Genomic DNA, 19,997 nt, shown 5'->3' on the forward strand with positions numbered 1-19,997 from the left:
TTTCTTTATGGTTGGGTTTGGAGTGTATTACAGTTTAGTTTTTTTTTTTTTTTAACTTGGAAACTTTGATTTTGTTAGATAGGATTTTCATGATCATATTCACATATGGTATTTTCATTTTCATTTTTCTACATTGAGCATCAGTATTTTCCACAGTGAACAAAGCTAGCATTTTATAATCAGGGAATGATAGGCTTTAGGTGGCTTGAGAGCACGGTAGTGGAATGACCTTGATTTTCTGGTGGGTAACTTATTCCATTACTCTGATGACCTGTGGGTCATCTTGCCTTTTGGATACTATCTTGAAATTGTTACTAGAGCCTTAGAGAAATGATGGACCTCAAATCTTTAGTATTCCTTAGCAAAGTAGTGTTTTGTAATGCTTTTAAATACACACTGCCTTAATCCATATATCTTTTTTTCACCTTCTTTCCCCCTACAGTCACCAGAGAAGAAAGGAAAAGAAGCAAATACCGGTTTTGGTGGACCTGTTGTTAGTTCTCTGTATCATGAAGAAATCATCAGGTAATTTCTCTTCTGGTCTTTGATAATAGAGATACATACATCTATATGTGTGTGTACATGTGTCTTAATTTTTAATCCTGAAAACTTCCATTTGTAAAAGACCTTTATCTTAATATGAAACTAATTTGGTGGTATCTCTAGTAATATAATAGATAGCAGGAAATAATTTTTTAGGTAAATTATCTTTGAAATATACCTCTGAATCAGTGCTAGGTAGTAACTTTTCCCACCACGTAAGTAGTTGGTAGGGCAAGGTTTTGTGTCTTACACAATCTAAAGCTGTGGGTTTTCATTGTTGATCTTATTAGTTTTCCTTAAAATACCATTTTTTCTTTGTGTGTGTATATATTTGTGTTCAAGTTTATTCACAATACTGATAAAAATGCCATTATTATTATTATTATTCTTTTTTTAGTATGGTTGCAATCTGAAGTATGTAAGGGAAAGTGGTGATTCAGTCCCATTAAGCTCATACAATTTCTAAAAAATGTTTATGTTCTTTTTTAGAAAAAAAAGTTTTAAATTTTTTGTGGTCATTATGAAATTATTATTATTTCTTTTAAAGATTAAAAACCATTTTGAGGCTACCTGGGTAGCTCAGTGGTTGAGTATCTGCCTTTGGCTCGGGTCGTGATTCCGGGGTCCTAGGATTGAGTCCCACATCAGGCTCCCTACAGGGAGCCTGCCTCTCCCTCTGCCTATGTCTTGGCCTCTCTCTCTGTGTCTATCATGAATAAATAAATAAAATATTTTAAAAAATAAGAACTAAAAATCATTTTGAGTATAAAATGTCACACTAAAGAGAATATTTTGGAGATTCTTAAACAAAGAATAGCTATATGATCCAGCAATTCTACCTCTGTTTTAAATCCAAAAGAATTGAAAACAGGATCTCAAAGACCTCTTTGTACACCCATGTTCATAGCAGCACTGTTCACAATAGCCAAGAAGTGGAAGCCACCCAAACATCCATTGACAAATGAATGGATAAACAAAATGTGGTAGATACTTAGAATAGAATATTATTCCGCTTCAAAAAGGGAAGAAATTCTGACACAGGCTATAGAATATGGATGAACCTTAGGCACATAATTCTAGCTGAAATAGGCCATTCACAAAAAGATAAATACAGTATGATTCCTCTTATATGGAGGTATCATGAGTAGTCAAATTCATAGAAACAAAAAGTAGAATGGTGGTTGTCAGGAGCTGGAGGAAGTGGGAAGTGGGATTTGTTATTTAATGGGTGTAGAGTTTCAGTTTTGCAAGATAAAAATTTCTGAGGATTGGCTGTACAACAATGTGAATGTACTTAACATTACTGAATTGTACACTTAGAAATGGTTAAAATGGTAACATTTATGCTATGTGGGGTTTTTCTAAACCACAATGTAAAGAAATTCTTAATGGTCATCTTGCATTATTTAACAAGGATCTTACACTTTATGTGTTATGTATAAAATTTCTTGGATAATTTTTTTCTTTCAGCACTCTATGAAAATCAGGAAAAGGATTTTGTCATGTTTAAAGTCATGTGACACATTCTTCTAAGATTTTTACCTTACAAACAAACTGCAGGAGGAATCTCTGATGCTGTTACCCTTTTTGAGTAACCTGAACTTTGTTACTTTTCTTCAGTAATAACATGAAATAAATGAGCAGTAATTTTTAAGTCGAAAATTGGGTTCACCTAAATTTATTGAAAGGAAATATCTATCTTTATACAGTAAAGAGAATATTGGGTATAGGTATGTTCCACTCTTGCAGAAGATTTTGCTGACATTATCTGCCACATGAAGATATAATGATAGAACTCCCACGTAGCATTCTAGGAGGAAAGTTTGCTACCACTATGAATCAAAAACTTTAAATGCTCAGAGTTTCCAGTTACTGACTAGTCATTTAATACTAAGGATCCTGTCTTGAATCTGTTTACATAGCAAGCATATCATTTTTACAGACTGTTTATTTGAGGTAGGTAGCGAAAGGCCAATGAAAATTGAGAGGAATAAAAATACCTTTTAAGGCTGATCTGGAATACATTTGCCACTGTGATCCCTTTTTGGGAGCTTGAGAACTCTGAGGAGCTCATATAGTTTTGAGGAAACATAGATTAAAAAACATTTTTCAGAGTTTAACACCCCCATTCTCCTTAACCCTTAAATATTCAGAAAGTATTTTGGGGTTCTTTTTTGTTTTTAAACCAAGGTTGTTGTTTTTTTCCTAGAGTTTTAAAATCTATCCATTCATGAGACAGAGAGAGAGAGAGAGAGAGAGGCAGAGGCATAGGCAAAGGGAGAGGCAGGCTCCATGCAGGGATCCCGTGTGGGACTCGATCCTGGGAATCCAGGATCATGCCTGGAGCCAAAAGGCAGACACTCAGCCACTGAGCCACCCAGATGTCCCTGTTTTAGGGTTCTTGATTTGTATATTCTATCTTTAGAGTCTGCTATAAATGGCATTGTAGAATTTTAATCCTACTAATCAAAGTTTATTAAATGTTGAAATCAAGTCAGTAAACGTTTAGAATCATTTTTCTGTGTATTAGAAGGGGAAGTTAGGTATTCCTTCTCTGTTTCTCACATGGTTTTGTTATAAGGTTTAAAAGAAACTGTATCCTTTCCACTAAATTTTTGGGCCAAGGATCATATTTTATCCATCTCTGTATTCTCAGTATCTGAGGAAGTTCCTAGAACTGAATAGATATCTAATAAAAGTACTCAGAACTTGGGAGGTTTCTGTGTCTCTTCCCTCAGGGAACTGATAGTTTAGCGATTGTTGCTCACATAGATTTAGTCTAGTATTCCTATCATAAAACAAAGAATACTGGTTTGGTTTCCCTGTAGTAGTACCCATTCTCACCTGTTTTCTTAAGCAGTTTTAAAAAATATATAGGCTGTTTTCTTTTCCTAGCAAAATACATTGGGATTGTTTCTTGACTTTAAAAATCACGATATTTAACTTTCTAACAATATCAATTATCTATAAACAGTATTGATTTTCATTTTGTGTACCAGTTTCCTTAAGGGCTCCCAAACTCTAGTACTTTCCAGATAACATGCTGAGTACAGTTTCTTTTGGAATGCCCAATGACGTGATGATTACAGTAGCTCTATGGAACATTACTCCAAGTTGAAGTGAGAGTAGGTATCTAGATAATTGGAATACTCCTAAGGCAGAACTTAAAGTATACTGGAAGAGGTAACCTATCTGCTTATCCACCACCCAATTCCTAAAGAATTCACTCTTAGACTTAAATCAACATTTAGGATTTTGATCATAAGAAACAATAACAAAATAATATAGCTTATTTTCATAAAGTACAGTTTTTAATTCAACTCAGCACATTTATTTTGAGTCTGTTGGACAACATTGTGGGTATTTGTGCTTCCCAGCTTCACTTTTGAATAGTATGTTCTTGATATTTTTGGCGTCTACAGTATGTTCAATGAATATTTTTGGTTAAGCCAGTGAAATATGAACTCTGCTAGGGACAAAACTGATTAGTCCTGGACTTATTTTTTTAAGTCATCTAAATTTTAGTCTTCTTATGTATTCTGGAACATATTAGTAAGATACGAAACAGTAGGAAACATGAATGTGAGCCACTGAAAGCATTTTAAGTATTACAAACATTAAATTTGCCATTACTGATAGCCCATCAGAAATCATAGCACTTGGTAATTTTCTTCTATTTGATAAATCATTTTGTGATTAAACTGAATTCCACTGTAATAAGCTAGATCGTGATAAAAATTATTCTAAATTTAAATGGATTATTTCAATAAAGGATGAGATGTGATCCCTATTGTTTCTGAAGTATAAGAATACAGTTGCAACAAAGAAAATAGGCCATTTTTTGGAGTTTATGTAATCAAATTCTGCTTGCATTCAGGTGAAATATACCTGGTGTTTTATTTTTCCAAGAGGAAGTTGTGCTCTAACTTATGTTAATTGCAGTTTCTTGGCAGAATTATGTTCAACTGAGGTGAAAGTGATAGTAGGTTTCAGAGTTTTAGAAATATTAAGTGGTAAACTAGGTGAAAAGAGAAGTTTTCTTCTGTAGAATCATTGTTTTTAAAAAGAACACTTGAAAAATATTCTGTATTTATTTACTTACTTGAGAAAGAGAGAGAACATGAGTAGGAGAGACAGAATAAGAGGGAAAGAATCCCAGGCAGTTTCCATGCTTAGCATGGAGCCTGACCGGGGTTTGATCTCCCAATCCCAAGATCATGACAGCCAAAACCAAGAGTCAGACACTTAACCGAATGTGCCATCCAAGAGCCCCTACAAAAGTATTTTAAAGGCCTGTTTTGGATATTTTATTATATAGACCTCTAGTTTTTAAAAATATTCTTAAAGATCAGGAAAATCAGTATCTAATAAACTCATTTAATATGGCTTGGGCTCCATTGTTGTGGCAGCTTTCCTAAGTGCATTGAAGGCAGTAAGTTAAGGACCCATTTTTGTTTTATTGTAAATGTGCTTGAGGGCCACTGGGGCCAATTCTGAGCCTGTTTTGGTTCTGACCCTTATTTCTACTCTGTTACAGAAAGTGACAATAGAATGTCATAGGTACAGATCTCTGTGTTAATATTCTAGAGCCCTGACACCAATTTTTAAAGATTTTACTTATTTTAGAGAGAGAGTAGGGGGAGGTGCAGGGAGAGGGATAAGCAGACTCTGGTAAGCGCAGAGGCCAACACAGGGCTCAATGGGAGGCTCAGACTCACACCCCTAAACCTACCTGAGCTGAAGTAGAGTCCGCCAGCCATTTAACTGACTGAGCCACCCAGGTGCCTCCTGACACCAATTTTTCATTATGAAGCTGGTTAATGGGCAGCCCCGGTGGCGCAGCAGTTTAGTGCCACCTGCAGCCCAGGGTGTGATCCTGGAGACCCTGGATCGAGTCCCATGTCAGGCTCTCTGTATGATGCCTGCTTCTCCCTCTGCCTGTGTCTCTGCCTCTCTCTCTGTCTCTATGAATAAATAAATAAAATCTTTAAAAAAAATGAAGCTGGTTAATTGTTCTGTAGTGTACTAGAGGAGATACAATGTGAGGCTAATTAAATATAAAAAAATTATGAAGCCAAACTGCCAGCATTCAAATGTTGCTTCCACCATCTATTAACTATGACCTTGGACATGTTACTTTATTTGCAAAACGGAGGTAATTATATTACCTTTCTCATATGACACTTATGTAGATTATATGAATGCAGGCATCCTAGAACAGTATCTGGCACAAAATAAGTTACTATGTAACTGTTAACTTTTATTAGTATTGTTATTCAGCACAGAACTCCTATTGCAGGACCCCAGGGCACAGGGCTTATGTTATGAGCTAAAATCACATGTCAGTCTGGTGGTAGGATTGAGTACAGGTTGTTTGCTTTTGTTTTGTTTCGGTTTTTGTGTTTTTTTTTTTAGATTTTTATTTATTTATTCATGAGAGAGACACACACACACAGAGGCAGAGACTCAGGCAGAGGGAGAAACAGGCTCCATGCAGGGAGTCTGACATGGGACTCCATCCCAGGTCTCCAGGATCAGGCCTTGGGCCGAAGGTGGCGCTAAACCACTGAGCCATCCGGGCTGCCCCAGGTTGTTTGCGCTTGCAAGAGAAAATGGAAAACAAGAAAGGAAGAGCCAGTGCTATTAGAATCTGTGTTTGGAACTATAGAAACCAAAAAGGAACAAATCTTTTAACTCACAGACAGTTGCTCTAGCCTTGATCGGATATGTTTCATTTATACTGCAGATGGACAGAAAAGACTGATTAATAAGCATAGGGTTTTGCAAAGAGGCAAATGCTTCTACACTACATATACTGACTTGCTTAACAAGAAATCATTTTTGGTGACTTGTATGCTTAGAAGGTTTTATCTAGAAGTTGGTACATAAACTGAGAAATTAAGGTAAGAATTAAAAATACAATAAATGAAGCATATACAGTGTCCATTCTACCTTGCAATAAGATTTGGTCTTCCCTGTTATATTTTGTAGTTTGATGCTATGTAATCTATCAGAATTTTATTAATCCCACTTAGACAGCCAGCCATCTGGACCTTCTCTAAGCAAGACCAGACCAGTATACAACTAAGATGATTGATGGGCTCTGGAATTGATTAGTTGTTCTGTGAGACAAATGAACTGTTTTGGCAGAAAATACCAGAGGTCACTGCTGTGGTCAGACACAAAAGCCTGTAGAATTTTAAAGAGAAGCTTTCATCATTGACTTATAAAGTTAAAAATTTTTAAACGACATTGGATTTTGAAAATATTTTAGAAATTTATTTTGATTGGCTGCTCTTTAGTACTGTTATAAAGTAGAATAATAGAAGTATAATAAACTACATTGAAAGTGATTATGCTTTAATTTTGCATTTTTGGTAAAAATATGAACTGGAATGAAGGCTAAAAGCCTGTTACTTAGTCATAAATTGTACTCTAAAAATTTTCCTGAAAGATGTATAATTGGAGGAAAAGCTACAACATATATTGTTTTATTTTTAAATGATTTATAAAATCAGATGATATGAGATTCCATTCAGTTACTTATTCAAAGCTTCATATTGTTAGATAGCAATGTGTTTGAACAAATCCATGTAAGACTACAAAATTTCAAGAGTATGTGTTATACATATGCGTATTTTAAAATTTGAATATTTGGATTTTTTTGTTTCAATTGTTTTAAGTTTCTGGGATATTACTGTTCCATTGATACTGCTGTCCTTAGCATCAAAAAGATTATCCTTCTTCCCTATATCTATTTGGCTGGTAGTAGTGAAATCCTTCCCTATTTCGCCGTGTTGCCCATGATCAACATTGTGTTAACACTGGTGATAGGTGATAAATTGGATGACATATGTCTTGTTACATTCTGGTTATTCTTTGAGGACTACACAAGTGTGTATAGGCAAGTGGGCAACTCCCCCTTGAGAATCTGACTGCTCAGAATGAACTTGAGTTATGGATTTATTCAGCCTGTAAAACCTCAGCTGGCATAAATAATTGAGAAAGCAAAGGTTTTTCTGTGGTGCATACCTCAGGGACTCATGGCTCCCTTCCTCCTCTCTACCTCCCTTTCTTATGAAAATGATCCCAGTTGCACTCCTAGATAATAACACACCAAGCAATTAAAAGCCATGGGTGGCTGGAGAGAGGAGAAAAGGTTTAGTTAATGAGCTTTTCCTCTTCCAGTGCCCAGGAGAGCCTTAGGAATGACAAGGCGATTAAAGCGAAGAGATAATTATAGATTATGTGAAAATGGGTCCCCTGGGACAAGCAGGTCTTGCCATAAACAGTAACTGTTGTAAGAGTCTCCTGGCTCTCATATTCACCCTTTTCTCCTGTGCTGTATTTAGCTCCTGTGTGCTCAGTGTCATGATGCCAACCAAGCATATGGGCAGATCCACCTGTTTGTAGATCAGCAGTCCTTTCTGAACAAGAGGTCATTCCTCAACTAAAACCATCATCTTCTCCTCTCTCCTTTTCTTATTCTTTTTTCTTCCCCCTCTTTATTTATCTTGCTTTGTTGTCTCTTTTCTGTCTGCCCCCTCTAATCTTATCCTTATTGTTATATAGTACCTGCGAAATGCTAGACACTGAGACTCATTTACAAAGTTTTTAGAGTATGTGTGTGTGCACGTATAAAGATGCATAATTATGGATTTACTGTATCCATTATAATAAATGGTGGTATATATTATGTATAATTTAAACAAATGTTTTCTTCTGTTAAAATGCTTTACAGACATAAATTTAAAGAAATATTTTAAAAGTATTAGCAAAGACTCAGCATTGTAAAATAGTCATCTTGATTCTCTTCTAATTATTATCAGCTGTTCTCTCAATACTACAAGCAAGCAATTTTGGTTCATTTCATTGCCTTTCAATTTATGAGGACTTTGCTGATTGCATTGTGTATAGTAATAAATGCTTGGTGTTTGTCAAAGTTGGAATTCTGTGTGAAAAGGCATTATAACACTGATTACATGGTTTTATTTATAAATTTTACCCAATATAAAAATTTTAGATATACATTTTACTAGTATTTTATGTAAAGTATGTCATTCTTGGGTCTCTTTTGTCACATTGGTCTAGTCTCTCCCCATCATTCTTTTATAAATTAGAAATTCTGTTTCCTTATATTCCAAAATAACCCAAATTCATCTTTTCATTATCACCACTATCTTGCCTTTGACAATACTGTTGCTACTCTTAAACAATCACTGTCTCTTGGCCAGGACACCACAGAATGGATTCTTTTTTCCTTTGCTGTCTGCCCTCCCCCCCACCCCCCGCCCCGGATTTATAACTCGTATCATCATATCACTCTCCGGCTTAGCCCTTTAATGGTTTCTTATAGCACTTAGGATAAAATCTAAAATTTCTTAACATATCGTATAGGGGCCTTCATCATCTTATCTAATGCCAGTTTCCCCTCCCCCATTATTGTTCCACCCACATTGGCTTATTTTAATTTCCTTAAAAGTCTAATTAATAGTTGTTAGATGAATTGATTGATAGTGTTATATAACAGCATATGAGAAATGACCCAGTGTACAACATATGTTGAATTTTTTTTAACATATGTTAAAATTTTAAGGCAATAATACCAGCTAACATTTATTGACCACTAATAATATGCTAGTTACCCTACTACATGTGTTAGTATATATTATTTCAATTAAACTACAGAATGATCCTATGAGATGTAGCTATTAATATACCTATTTTGCAGGTGAGGAAACTGAGACTCAGAGGGGTGAGGTTACATGCCCAAGGTCACATGGTTAGTACTCTGCTGTTGCTATGCTATGCTGCTCCTGAGATGGTTGAGGAATCCTTGTGTTCTGCAGTTAGTGAAAGTAATTGTGATAGTTATTATATGAACAGAGCAAATATCTTCCATTAAAACTTTTAAATCCCTTTCCCATTTGGTGTTTTTAAAAATGTGCTTTACTGATAAAATTAGAGACTGTAGCCTTTCATGTATCAGTATACTAATGATGATGCTCTTTAGGATTAATTGACTTTATTGATTTTAGACTTACCTTAATGTTTGAGAATGTAACTCAGCTCTATAGAGTCTGTTAGCCAAGGGATTCTATAGATTTTTCTGATGTGGCCACTGGTTTTCTGGATTGATCAGAATTGAAATACATTTTTTCATACAGACATTTAAAGTTATCAGAAATTTTCAATCAACTATTTTAGAGTTAAGCAGGTTTTAAAAGGAGGAAAATGCATTTTTAGTAACTAGTGTCTGTAAATCATGGCTAGATAACTTTTCCAGAATTACAAGTTATATATAAGAAGTACTCGGGATATCGATTTTTCCTTTGTCATTGCTTCTTTGCAAAAATGTGAGAAAAATACATTAACAGCATATTAACAACATAAATAAGATAATAAATAGAACTTTTTATTTGACGCTTTTAAGAATTTTCTAGGCCTAGAATTAAGTATGCTGTATATGTAACCCAGTCAAAAATAGGTATGATTTGGTGAAGAAGACATTGATATTACTACATAACAGGAAGGGGGAAGACTAACTGGTTATGTACTATGACTATCTGAAACCAGTTAAAAATCTAGTTAGCACTCTGAGTGGGAGGATTATGATTAATTTATATAAATTCCTCAGTCATTCATCTGTCCATTTGGCACTGTGTATTTTGAACCTACTTTATTACTTCATTTACTCTAAAACACTACTGGTTTTATTTATTTATTTTTAAAGATTTTATTTATTCACGAGAGACACAGAGAGAGAGAGAGAGGCAGAGACACAGGCAGAGGGAGAAGCAGGCTTCATGCAGGGAGCCTGACATGGGACTCCATCCTGGCTCTCCAGGATCAGGCCCTGGGCTGACGGCGGCACTAAACCGCTGAGCCACCCAGGCTGCCCACTACTGGTTTTAGAATACCATTATTTAAATACCATTAAAAAATGCCACTAATCTTATACAGATTATAAGATTTGTCAGAAATGTTAAAATATGAAAAAAATTGTATCTTAGAATCAAGGACATATAGTAACTTAATGAACAATTTCTAAATGTTCTTTTGCCATTTAGGATTTCAGGCATTATTTTAAGAATAGCACTTACAAACAACAACAAAAAAACGCTTTCTTAAGTGCCTTGATCTGAATGCTAGGCTTCTTGAGCATAGTCATTGCCCTAGCATATTTGCCTCCTCAAGAGCATGTGACCAAGGTATTTCAGAAAAGAGGCATTATTTATAAGATTTTATCTGGATGATCACAGTATAGATTCTCATTTATGGTCTTTGTAAGATTGAGACTCGAAAACAGTGTTTTAAAGGTGAAATTTAATATTCAAAATTTTCACTAGATATTAATCAAAAGTAGGGATTTTTGAAGTGCTAATAAGTATGATAGCTCTATTAAATTCTTGAGTTAGGAGCTGATATTACCTATTTGCTTCTCCCAGATAAGCCTTACACCAGCTTTGCTAAAAACCTTTGAGTAAGAACAGATTTTTTCTGTTCAGGAATGGAGCAACTGTAACCAAAATTAAAATATGTTTGTATAATTTTTTTTTATATTTGTAAGTTAAAACATGCTTTTTTTTAAAAGATACAGAGTATCTTAATTTCTTTTTTTTTTTTTAAAGATTTTATTTATTTATTCATAGAGATACAGAGAGAGAATGAGAGGCAGAGAAGCAGGCTCCATGCAGAGAGCCTGACGTGGGACTCGATCCAGGGTCTCCAGGATCACGCCCTGGGCTGCAGGCGGCACTAAACCGCTGCGCCACCGGGGCTGCCCGAGTATCTTAATTTCTATGTAGACATTTTATCTCAGCTTCTAAAGTATTGATAGTCCTATCAAAAGTTATATATAGATATATATATATAAAGATTATATATATACATTAAATATACAAAAGATTGTATAAAAAAGAATCAGCCTTAGACTTTGGGCTTTGTATTTGTTATACAGTGATAGAATGTTGGTAATCTAGTCAAAACAAGATTAGTAAAATGACATCTTATTTTTTAACATTATATTGGGACAGAATAGGAAGTCTTTATCTTTCAGATTGACTTTTTCTCCCCTAAGATTTATTGATTTATTTGAGAGAGAGAGAATTTGAGAAGGAGAGGCAGAAGAAGAAGGAGAGGATCTTAAACATATTCCATGTTGAGCCTGACGCAGGGCTCAGTCTCATGAGCCCGACATCATGACCTGAGCCAAAACCAAGTTGGACGCTTATTGACTGCTCCACCCAGGAGCTCCCCCATGCCATTGACAACTTCTGACCATACACTCATCAAATAAATAGGAACTTAAATTCTTTTTTAAAAAATTTTATTTATTTATTCATGAGAGAAACAGAGAGAGAGGGAGAAGCAGGCTCCATGCAGGGAGCCCGACATGGGACTCGATCCCGGGTCTCCAGGATCATGCCCTGGGCTGAAGGTGGCACTAAACTGCTGAGCCACCCAGGTTGCCCAGAACTTAAATTCTTACAAAGAAGTAGTATTCAGCAACAGTTCTCCTGAATTTTGTAAGACAGCAAGCAGGCTTTCATTCTAGAAAGACTGGCTCCTAAGGAGCTTCACAATGTCTTTCCAGTGAATTTATGTTCATTCTTTAATCTCAAAGATCTAGAAAAAGACACACACTCTCAGAGACAGAATAGCAATAATGAAATTCATCTGAAATTGAGGTGTAAACAAAAAGGCTTATTTATTTACCAAAGTCTGTATCTTTGTAGTGATCCAAACTGCTTAGGTACCTTGGTATCCTCAGTTTGAGTAGTGAAGAACCCAGACAGATAAATAGATAACTATTTATGAATATGTAAATAGAAGGTAAACCATTTTTTTTGAGAGTTGCTTTAGCCAAGGTCTTAATGAGGCCTCTTGAACAAACTGTCTCCCAGCAGAAAGATACTTCAGAATTCTTTTTTTTTTTTTTTTTTTGCCTCAAATTGTTTCTTTTGGTCAAAGTCCGTAATTGGCCCCACTGACTTTTCCTCCCACTATGGTTCATTACTAATCATACCTCCTACTTGAGGATATTTGCCTTTTCAGGGTTTTTTGTTTGTTTGTTTGATTTAGATATGCTAAGGTTAGTGCCTGAATCAAGTAGCTCTTTGGATCTGTATCTGGTATCTATTTCCCAACACCGTACACTATAGCCAGTTCCCTTGAGTTTTATAACATCTAAAGTTCTTGTTTAAAAGTTTAAGTATATTAAAGGGCATAATTTCTGGTATTTTGTAAATAATAATATTGTAAAATAAATAGATCACTCTTTTAGATGAATCTAAATACTGTTAAGGATAATCCGTTTTTTAAAATACATGAATATACTACCAATGAGAGAAACTGGGAAAATGGTATGCAAGATCTCTCTGAATTCTTATATTTGCATGTGAATCTTTAGATGTCTCAAAATAAAAAGTTTAATTAAAAGAAAATTCTGGGGATGCCTGGGTGGCTCAGTGGTTGAGCATATGCCTTTGGCTCAGGGCATGATCCTGAAGTCCCAGGGTCGAGTCCCACATCGGGCTTCCTGCATGGAGCCTGCTTCTCTTTCTGCCTATATCTCTGCCTCTCTCTCTGTGTCTCTCATGAATAACTAAAATAAAATCTTTAAAAATAAATAAAAAAATAAAATTCTGATCTTGATTTAAAAATATAAGAAAAGGGCTGCTGAATGTGCAGTCGGTTAAGCATCCACCTCTTGGTTTCCACTCAAGTTGTGATCTCAGGATTGTGAGATTGAACCCTGCATGGGGCTCCATGCCCAGTACAGAGTCTACTTGAGTAGACTTTCTTTCTCCCTCTGCCCCTTGTCCACTCACACTTCTGCATGCACACTCTCTGTAAGTAAATAAATCTTTAAAAAATAAAATACATGAACTAAATCTTTAACAAATTTTATGTTCTCTGTTTTTCTCCTTTTATTCTACTTCTCCCACACAATTTTTATTTTATTTTATTTTTTTAAAGATTTTATTTATTTATTCATAGAGACACACAGAGAGAGAAAGAGAAAGAGGGAGAGAGAGAGAGAGGCAGACACACAGGCAGAGGGAGAAGCAGGCTCCATGCAGGGAGCCCGATGTGGAACTCGATCCTGGGTCTCCAGGATCACACCCCGGGTTGCAGGTGGCGCTAAACCGCTGCGCCACCGGGGCTGCCCTCCCTCACAATTTTTAAAGTAATGATTTTTGTGTAATCTTACTATCATAATTCTCTGTAACAAAAATACATATGTAAGTTAGACTTTTTTAAAATATAATTTTCGGGATCCCTGGGTGGTGCAGCGGTTTGGCGCCTGCCTTTGGCCCAGGGCGCGATCCTGGAGACCCGGGATCAAATCCCACGTCGGGCTCCCGGTGCATGGAGCCTGCTTCTCCCTCTGCCTGTGTCTCTGCCTCTCTCTCTGTGTGACTATCATAAATAAATAAAAAAATTAAAAAAAATAAAATATAATATAATTTTCTGTGACTTTATGCATTAAATATTTTCCCATTTGAGTTATCATTGTAATTATTTCTATACAGCTGATTGACATACATCATAAATATTATTAAATAATTATTAAATATAAAATTCAGTTGAAAATGTGTCTTACTGAGATGAATGAAACTTTTAAAAATAGTGTGGCAGATTAATATAATTTTTTATTAAAATGACACAGTACAGCATCAAGTCTGTTTTGATTGTTTCATTTCACCTCTTTCCTCCTCTAGCCTTAGCTATAGAATGTTTACCAACACCAGTTTTTTACAAGACTTGTCCCTTTATTTGGTACCAAGGAAGGTTTTATATCTTGGGGTAATCAACCTGGGATTGATTTTTTTCCCCCTAAACCTTTCCCAGTATATTAGTTAAATGGAGTATTTCTAAGCAAAAGAGTAACAGGTTTAATTAATAATCATTTGCTAAGTCTTAGCAAAGACTTTTGGTTATCATTCCTAACAGTGTAGCATGGTAAGGAGAGAGGCATATACCTTTCTGATATAACCTAGGGAGAGGAGTGGTCAGAGTAGAAGGAAATTTGAAAAGGACCATGGTGATAGGATAGTCACCCAGGTAGATCAGTTAAGGGAAAAATGCCTTTATTTACAAGTTGAGCTGAAAATTGATTCACTTAAAATTTTTATTTTTTTTTCTAGCTTAAAATTTTCCTACCTGCATATCCCTTTAAATTCTTTGTGTACCCCCACAGAGCATACAGGTACACATTTCTTAATTTGAGGAATTGGTGACATTGGTTTATATTTGTATAGGTATTAGTTTATGCTACTTTGGTTTTTTCCTTTATTTAATAAAGAAATTTTCATCCTCTATTTATTAGCATACTATTTTTATCTGATTGTTTAAAATATAAATTGAATTGAAATGTTTATTGAATGTATCTCTTAAATAGTTAGATATCTGAGCTAGTCCCATAAATGTGTTTAATTCTACAAGGTAAGTGAAATAGTAGCTAATGGACTCTAGGTGGCTTGCTATGAAACCTGTTTGAAATACTGTTTTGATAAGAAAATGCGATCTTCGTTGAAAGTGACACAGATAACATATTTAAGAGTGTGCAAGGAACTATTCTTCCTGTGATTGATGAAACACAACCATACTTAAACATTATTTCTCCCTTCCATAAGAGTGTGTCCTCATATTTCAAAGAATTTCAAAAACTAGTGAGCTTTTTTACTTCAGATATACAATCGTGTTTTCTGTCAATTTCAGAAAATTTGGAGTAGAGAGAGAGAGACCTTTCTGTCTTTTGCTAGGGATAATGTGGGATATTCTTGAAGGTGATAATCTTGGTCATAACTTATGTTTACCCACAGATAACAGATATGGTAATTTTATCACTCAAGTTCAGCAAAGAGAGGGAGAAAGATAACTGGCTAAGAATCATAAGAGAAAGGAAGATAAAGTGAGAAGATGTGCCAAGAGCATTAACATTGTTTAGGCTCTGCTGTGTTTGGTAATGGTTGAATTCATTTGCACATGTTTTATTTAAGTTAAGTATGTCATAGAGGGAAAGATTGCTTACAGAGTACTGTATTAACAGGGAAATGTAGTCGGGAAAAGAGAATTAGATTTGTAAACTACATAATCTTGGAGGCAAGAAAAGAGATGTGGAAAGCTGTTACTCCAGATGTTTCTCCATTCTGGACACTAGGTGGTGACATTGTATAAAGACAGCTTGGTTGCTGGCAAATAATACAGTCAGACTTGGAGTGGGGATAACTATTAGCAACTAAGCCCAGGATTATCACTTAATTTTCCTTTTTTTGTCTTAGTCACTTAGCTTTGTGGCACATTTGTGGTGTTTTTACTGAATTTCTTTTTGATATTTAATTTACGTTGTATATTCGACCCATAAGGATTTTATAAGTCCTCTATGTGCCTGATGTATTTAGTGGTGATAAACAACAGATGATAAGCTGGTATTCAGAAGAAAAAAATTCCCCTGCCTTCCAAAATATTCATATACCAAAACAAAATAATTTATGTAAGTGATGCATAATAAATATTGAAAATATAGAATAGATTAAATTAAATTTTAAATAAGTTTGTGCTGTATTTACACTTTTACTGCTTACGGCCCAAGTATACATACACATTTGGGATTCAGGAAGAAAGACCTCATAGATTGAGGTCCTCCATCTATGAGTAACCCTTATGTATTACTGGCTATGGGTAACCTACATCCCAGGAATCCTCCTTATATACCTTTCTGTGTCCCACCACCAACCCTCCATTGTTTTCAAGTTCAAAACAATTGGGGAGTAGGGTGTCTTTTGGTTAAGATTCGAAATGATACAGTCCTTTTTTGCACTTAAAGTTGCTACCTCTTAGATGGGCCTAAGAGGTATTCCTCTTAGGTATTCCTAAGAGGAATTAGATGGGCCTCTCTTACTGTATTGGACAAAAATAATAGGTCCCTATTATTCCCAAATCAGAATTCTTTCTTCTTTTTTTTGGGGGGGGGACCTTATTTATTTATTTATCTGAGAGAGAGAGAGATGGAGACAGAGGCAGAGATAGCAACAGAGAGCATAAGCAAGGGGGAGACGGAGAAGCAGGCTCCCCGCTGAGTAGAGAGTCCAACATGGGGCTTGATCCCAGGACCTGGGGATTCTGACCTAAGCCAAAGGCAGACATTTAACTGACTGAGCCATCCAGGTGCCCTTCAAATCAGAATTCTTAATACACTTTCACAAAAACAGTAGGGTTTTTTGCAGTAGTTAAGTATAGCTAAAGTGGTATTATATACAGCCTTAATTTTAAAAGTCATATTTCTCGGGATCCCTGAGTGGTGCAGCGGTTTAGTGCCTGCCTTTAGCCCAGGGCGCGATCCTGGAGACCCGGGATTGAGTCCCACGTCGGGCTCCCGGTGCATGGAACCTGCTTTTCCCTCTGCCTGTGTCTCTGCTTCTCTCTCTCTCTCTCTGTGTGACTATCATAAATAAATAAAAATTTTTAAAAAAGTCATATTTCTCCATTCTGGGGTTTTGGCCTCAGACTTCTCTGTTTTCTTTCAGAGTAAGTAATCTGGAAAAACATTTTCTCCTGAATGTTTTCAAACATACTCCTTTAAAACATCTCTTCCTGGAATTCTACCTCATTTTCTCCAGCTGCACTCTGTACTCTTATAGGCCTTTTTAAAGATCTGTCTTTAGCTTATGTTAATCGTATATAGATTTTCTCATCCCAACTGTACTGTACATGTATTGAACATAAAGTTTCTTGTTTATCCTTATGTCACCAACAGATTGTTCAGTGCCTTGCATGTAGTAGATGTGCAATTAAATACATCACATGTATAAGGAAGCTTAGCTGGTTAATGCCAAAGTAAGGTGTTTTAAGTTAATTACCTCTGAGAGGAAATAGCTTTTTATAGGGTATAAGGTATTTAAATTGGCTCTTAAGATAGAAGGACTCTTAAGGCCAATTACTTCCATTTCTGATGAATGGAAGCTATGGCCCTGCAAGTTATAAAACATACTAGTAATAATTTTTGGAACTCAAATTGCATTCTTTTATGCTTGTCCAGAAAATGTAGCTCACATATAGAACACTTTCATTGATAATATTCCAAATTACTGATCCTTTTGGGAATTACTGATTTTTTTTTTGAGACTCTTCACTGAATTTCCCATACCCGCCCCACACACAACACACTCAGAAAAATGCACACACACTTCCAGAATTCTGTATACTATTGTAGAAAACTCATAGATCTCATGTTAAGAACTTCTGCATTAGATTCTAGAATAGACTAGCTGACTAGTCAAAATGTAGCTTGATATGATAGAAAAATGTACTATATACAAAATCGGTTGATCTGAGTGAGTTCTTGCTCTTGTTCTACCTTTGATAAATGTGATGCCATTTGGCAGGCCATATAATCTCTCCTTACATGTTTCTTTTTTTCTGTGAAGAATGAGTTTAGTCCACCAATATACTTAGAATAGTGCTGGGTATAGTATGCTTCCCAAGTTTTGTTCCTAGTCTTTGTTTCTAATATCTCTTGGAAAGATTTCTGAATTTTGTTTGTATGCTCTATCTTTCCTTTAAGGAAATTGCTTCCTGTCTTTCCTTTAAGAAAATTACGTTAGTGTATATGTGTATGTATGTATGTCTATATATGTGTATATTTATATATGTATTATGTGTAATATAACATTATATATATATAATACACACATGTTTTTTAACTTGTGTAGCAATCCTATTATTCCGTTATTCTGTAAGACAAGTAGTAAGCTGTGTGCTGATCTTTTGAGACCTCTGTATAGACAATAGCAAATAACCTCGTTACTGTAGTACTACTATTGAAAATTCTGAGTCAGGAAATCTGTGCCTGTCAGTACATAAAAGGAACTGCGGAGAGGAAGAGTGCTGAGAAAATCTACTCAAGGTATTGTATCAGTGTACTAGAGGAATTTGTTAAAGCAGATGAAGCAGATGAACTGTAAGAGGGAAACTCTTACAGTTGTTAAGAACTTTAGTCTTTAGATATCAGATATATAATGTCTTATGGAAAATATATTATTGTTCATGTAAAATTCTTTATGAAAACAAATTCCATTGCTGTTTGTCAGCAGTAAATAGGTTGTGTTAAAAATATGTAACTTTTATGTATTACCTAGTAAGACACTTTTTATTTTTACTCTAATTAGGGAAGAAGACAAAAACATATTTGACTACTGCAGGGAAAACAACATTGATCATGTAACCAAAGTCATCAGATCGAAAAATGTGGATGTGAATATGAAAGATGAAGAGGTATGGAAAATATGCCTTGTTGATTATTTTCTTATGCTTTGGTGTTCTGCCCTAATGCTTTTTTTTCAAAATGGCGTATGAAGGACAACTCAAAGTATAGTATGGTTAAGATTGTGTCAGAATATCTATATGAGATGGCATTACCCATTTAAGATACTTTCTGCATATGTATCTATCCACTGACGTTGTATAAGTTACCACGGGACACTTAGCTGCAGTCAAATAACTTCTGTTTCTTCACAATAAAGGAAGAGACTGTGAACCTCATGAGTAAGATCTATAGATAAAATAAAAATATTTATAAATAGTTCTAGTGCCTTCTGTCATTATACTTTAAACAGGTATATCATCCTTTGCTTAGTAAATATATTTCTGGAAAACTTTGTGCCAGAATTTTGGTAGATCCTCCTCCTCCTCTTCCTCCTCCTCCTCCTCCTCCTTTCTTCTTCTTCTTCTTCTTCTTCTTCTTTTCTTTCTTTCTTTCTTTCTTTCTTTCTTTCTTTCTTTCTTTCTTCTTCCTTCTTCTTCCTCCTCCTCCTCCTCCTCCTCCTCCTCCTCCTCCTCCTCCTCCTCCTCCTCCTCCTCCTCCTTCTTCTTCTTCTTCTTCTTCTTCTTCTTCTTCTTCTTCTTCTTCTTCTTCTTCTTCTTTCTTCTTCTTCTTTCTTCTTCTTCTTTCTTCTTCTTTCTTCTTCTTTCTTCTTCTTTCTTCTTCTTCTTTCTTCAGAGGAAGAGAGAGGTGGGGGGGAGGGGCAAAGGGAGAGAATCTCAAGCAGGCTCCACACCCAGTGTGGAGCCCCATGCGGGGCTCGATCTCACAACCCTGAGATCATGATCTGAGCTGAAATTGAGAGTCAGCTGCTTAACCACTGAGCTACTTGGATATCCTGGTAAATCTATTCATTTAAATGTGGGCCTGCTACTTAAAGGGATTCTATAAATTATTTTGTAAAATATATTACTTGTTAATTTATTTGTCTTGTGAATAAAACTGTTCACATATTGAGCTTAAACTGTCCCTGAATTATAGTTGTTAAATAGGGAGCAAAATTTACTAATTCAGTTTTAATCATTTTACTCATTCTTTGGTAATGCAGTGAAAGATGATCGAAATGACCAAAAGGTGGTGATTGTTAGGAAGAAGACAGGCAGTGATCATAGATGGAGTAGATAAA

At 35.4% G+C, this 19,997-nt stretch overlaps 1 protein-coding gene across 14 annotated transcripts in view; it reads left to right on the top strand.

Annotated features, from left to right (window-relative positions):
- ACBD6 (acyl-CoA binding domain containing 6) overlaps positions 1–19,997 on the top strand; it is a 207,755-nt gene that overhangs the window by 78,036 nt on the left and 109,722 nt on the right. For all 14 annotated transcript variants that reach the window (XR_013382137.1, XR_013382138.1, XR_013382139.1 and 11 more), the window contains exons 4-5: positions 443–525; positions 18,720–18,825. Coding sequence is in view for 10 of the 14 variants with exons in the window: in XM_077902077.1 (XP_077758203.1) it covers positions 443–525; positions 18,720–18,825 (189 nt within the window). In the remaining 4 variants the exon portion in view is untranslated. The remainder of the gene's footprint in view (positions 1–442; positions 526–18,719; positions 18,826–19,997) is intronic.

The sequence above is a fragment of the Canis aureus genome, chromosome 6, assembly GCF_053574225.1.
Source record: "Canis aureus isolate CA01 chromosome 6, VMU_Caureus_v.1.0, whole genome shotgun sequence".
NCBI classification, from domain to species: Eukaryota; Metazoa; Chordata; class Mammalia; order Carnivora; family Canidae; genus Canis; species Canis aureus.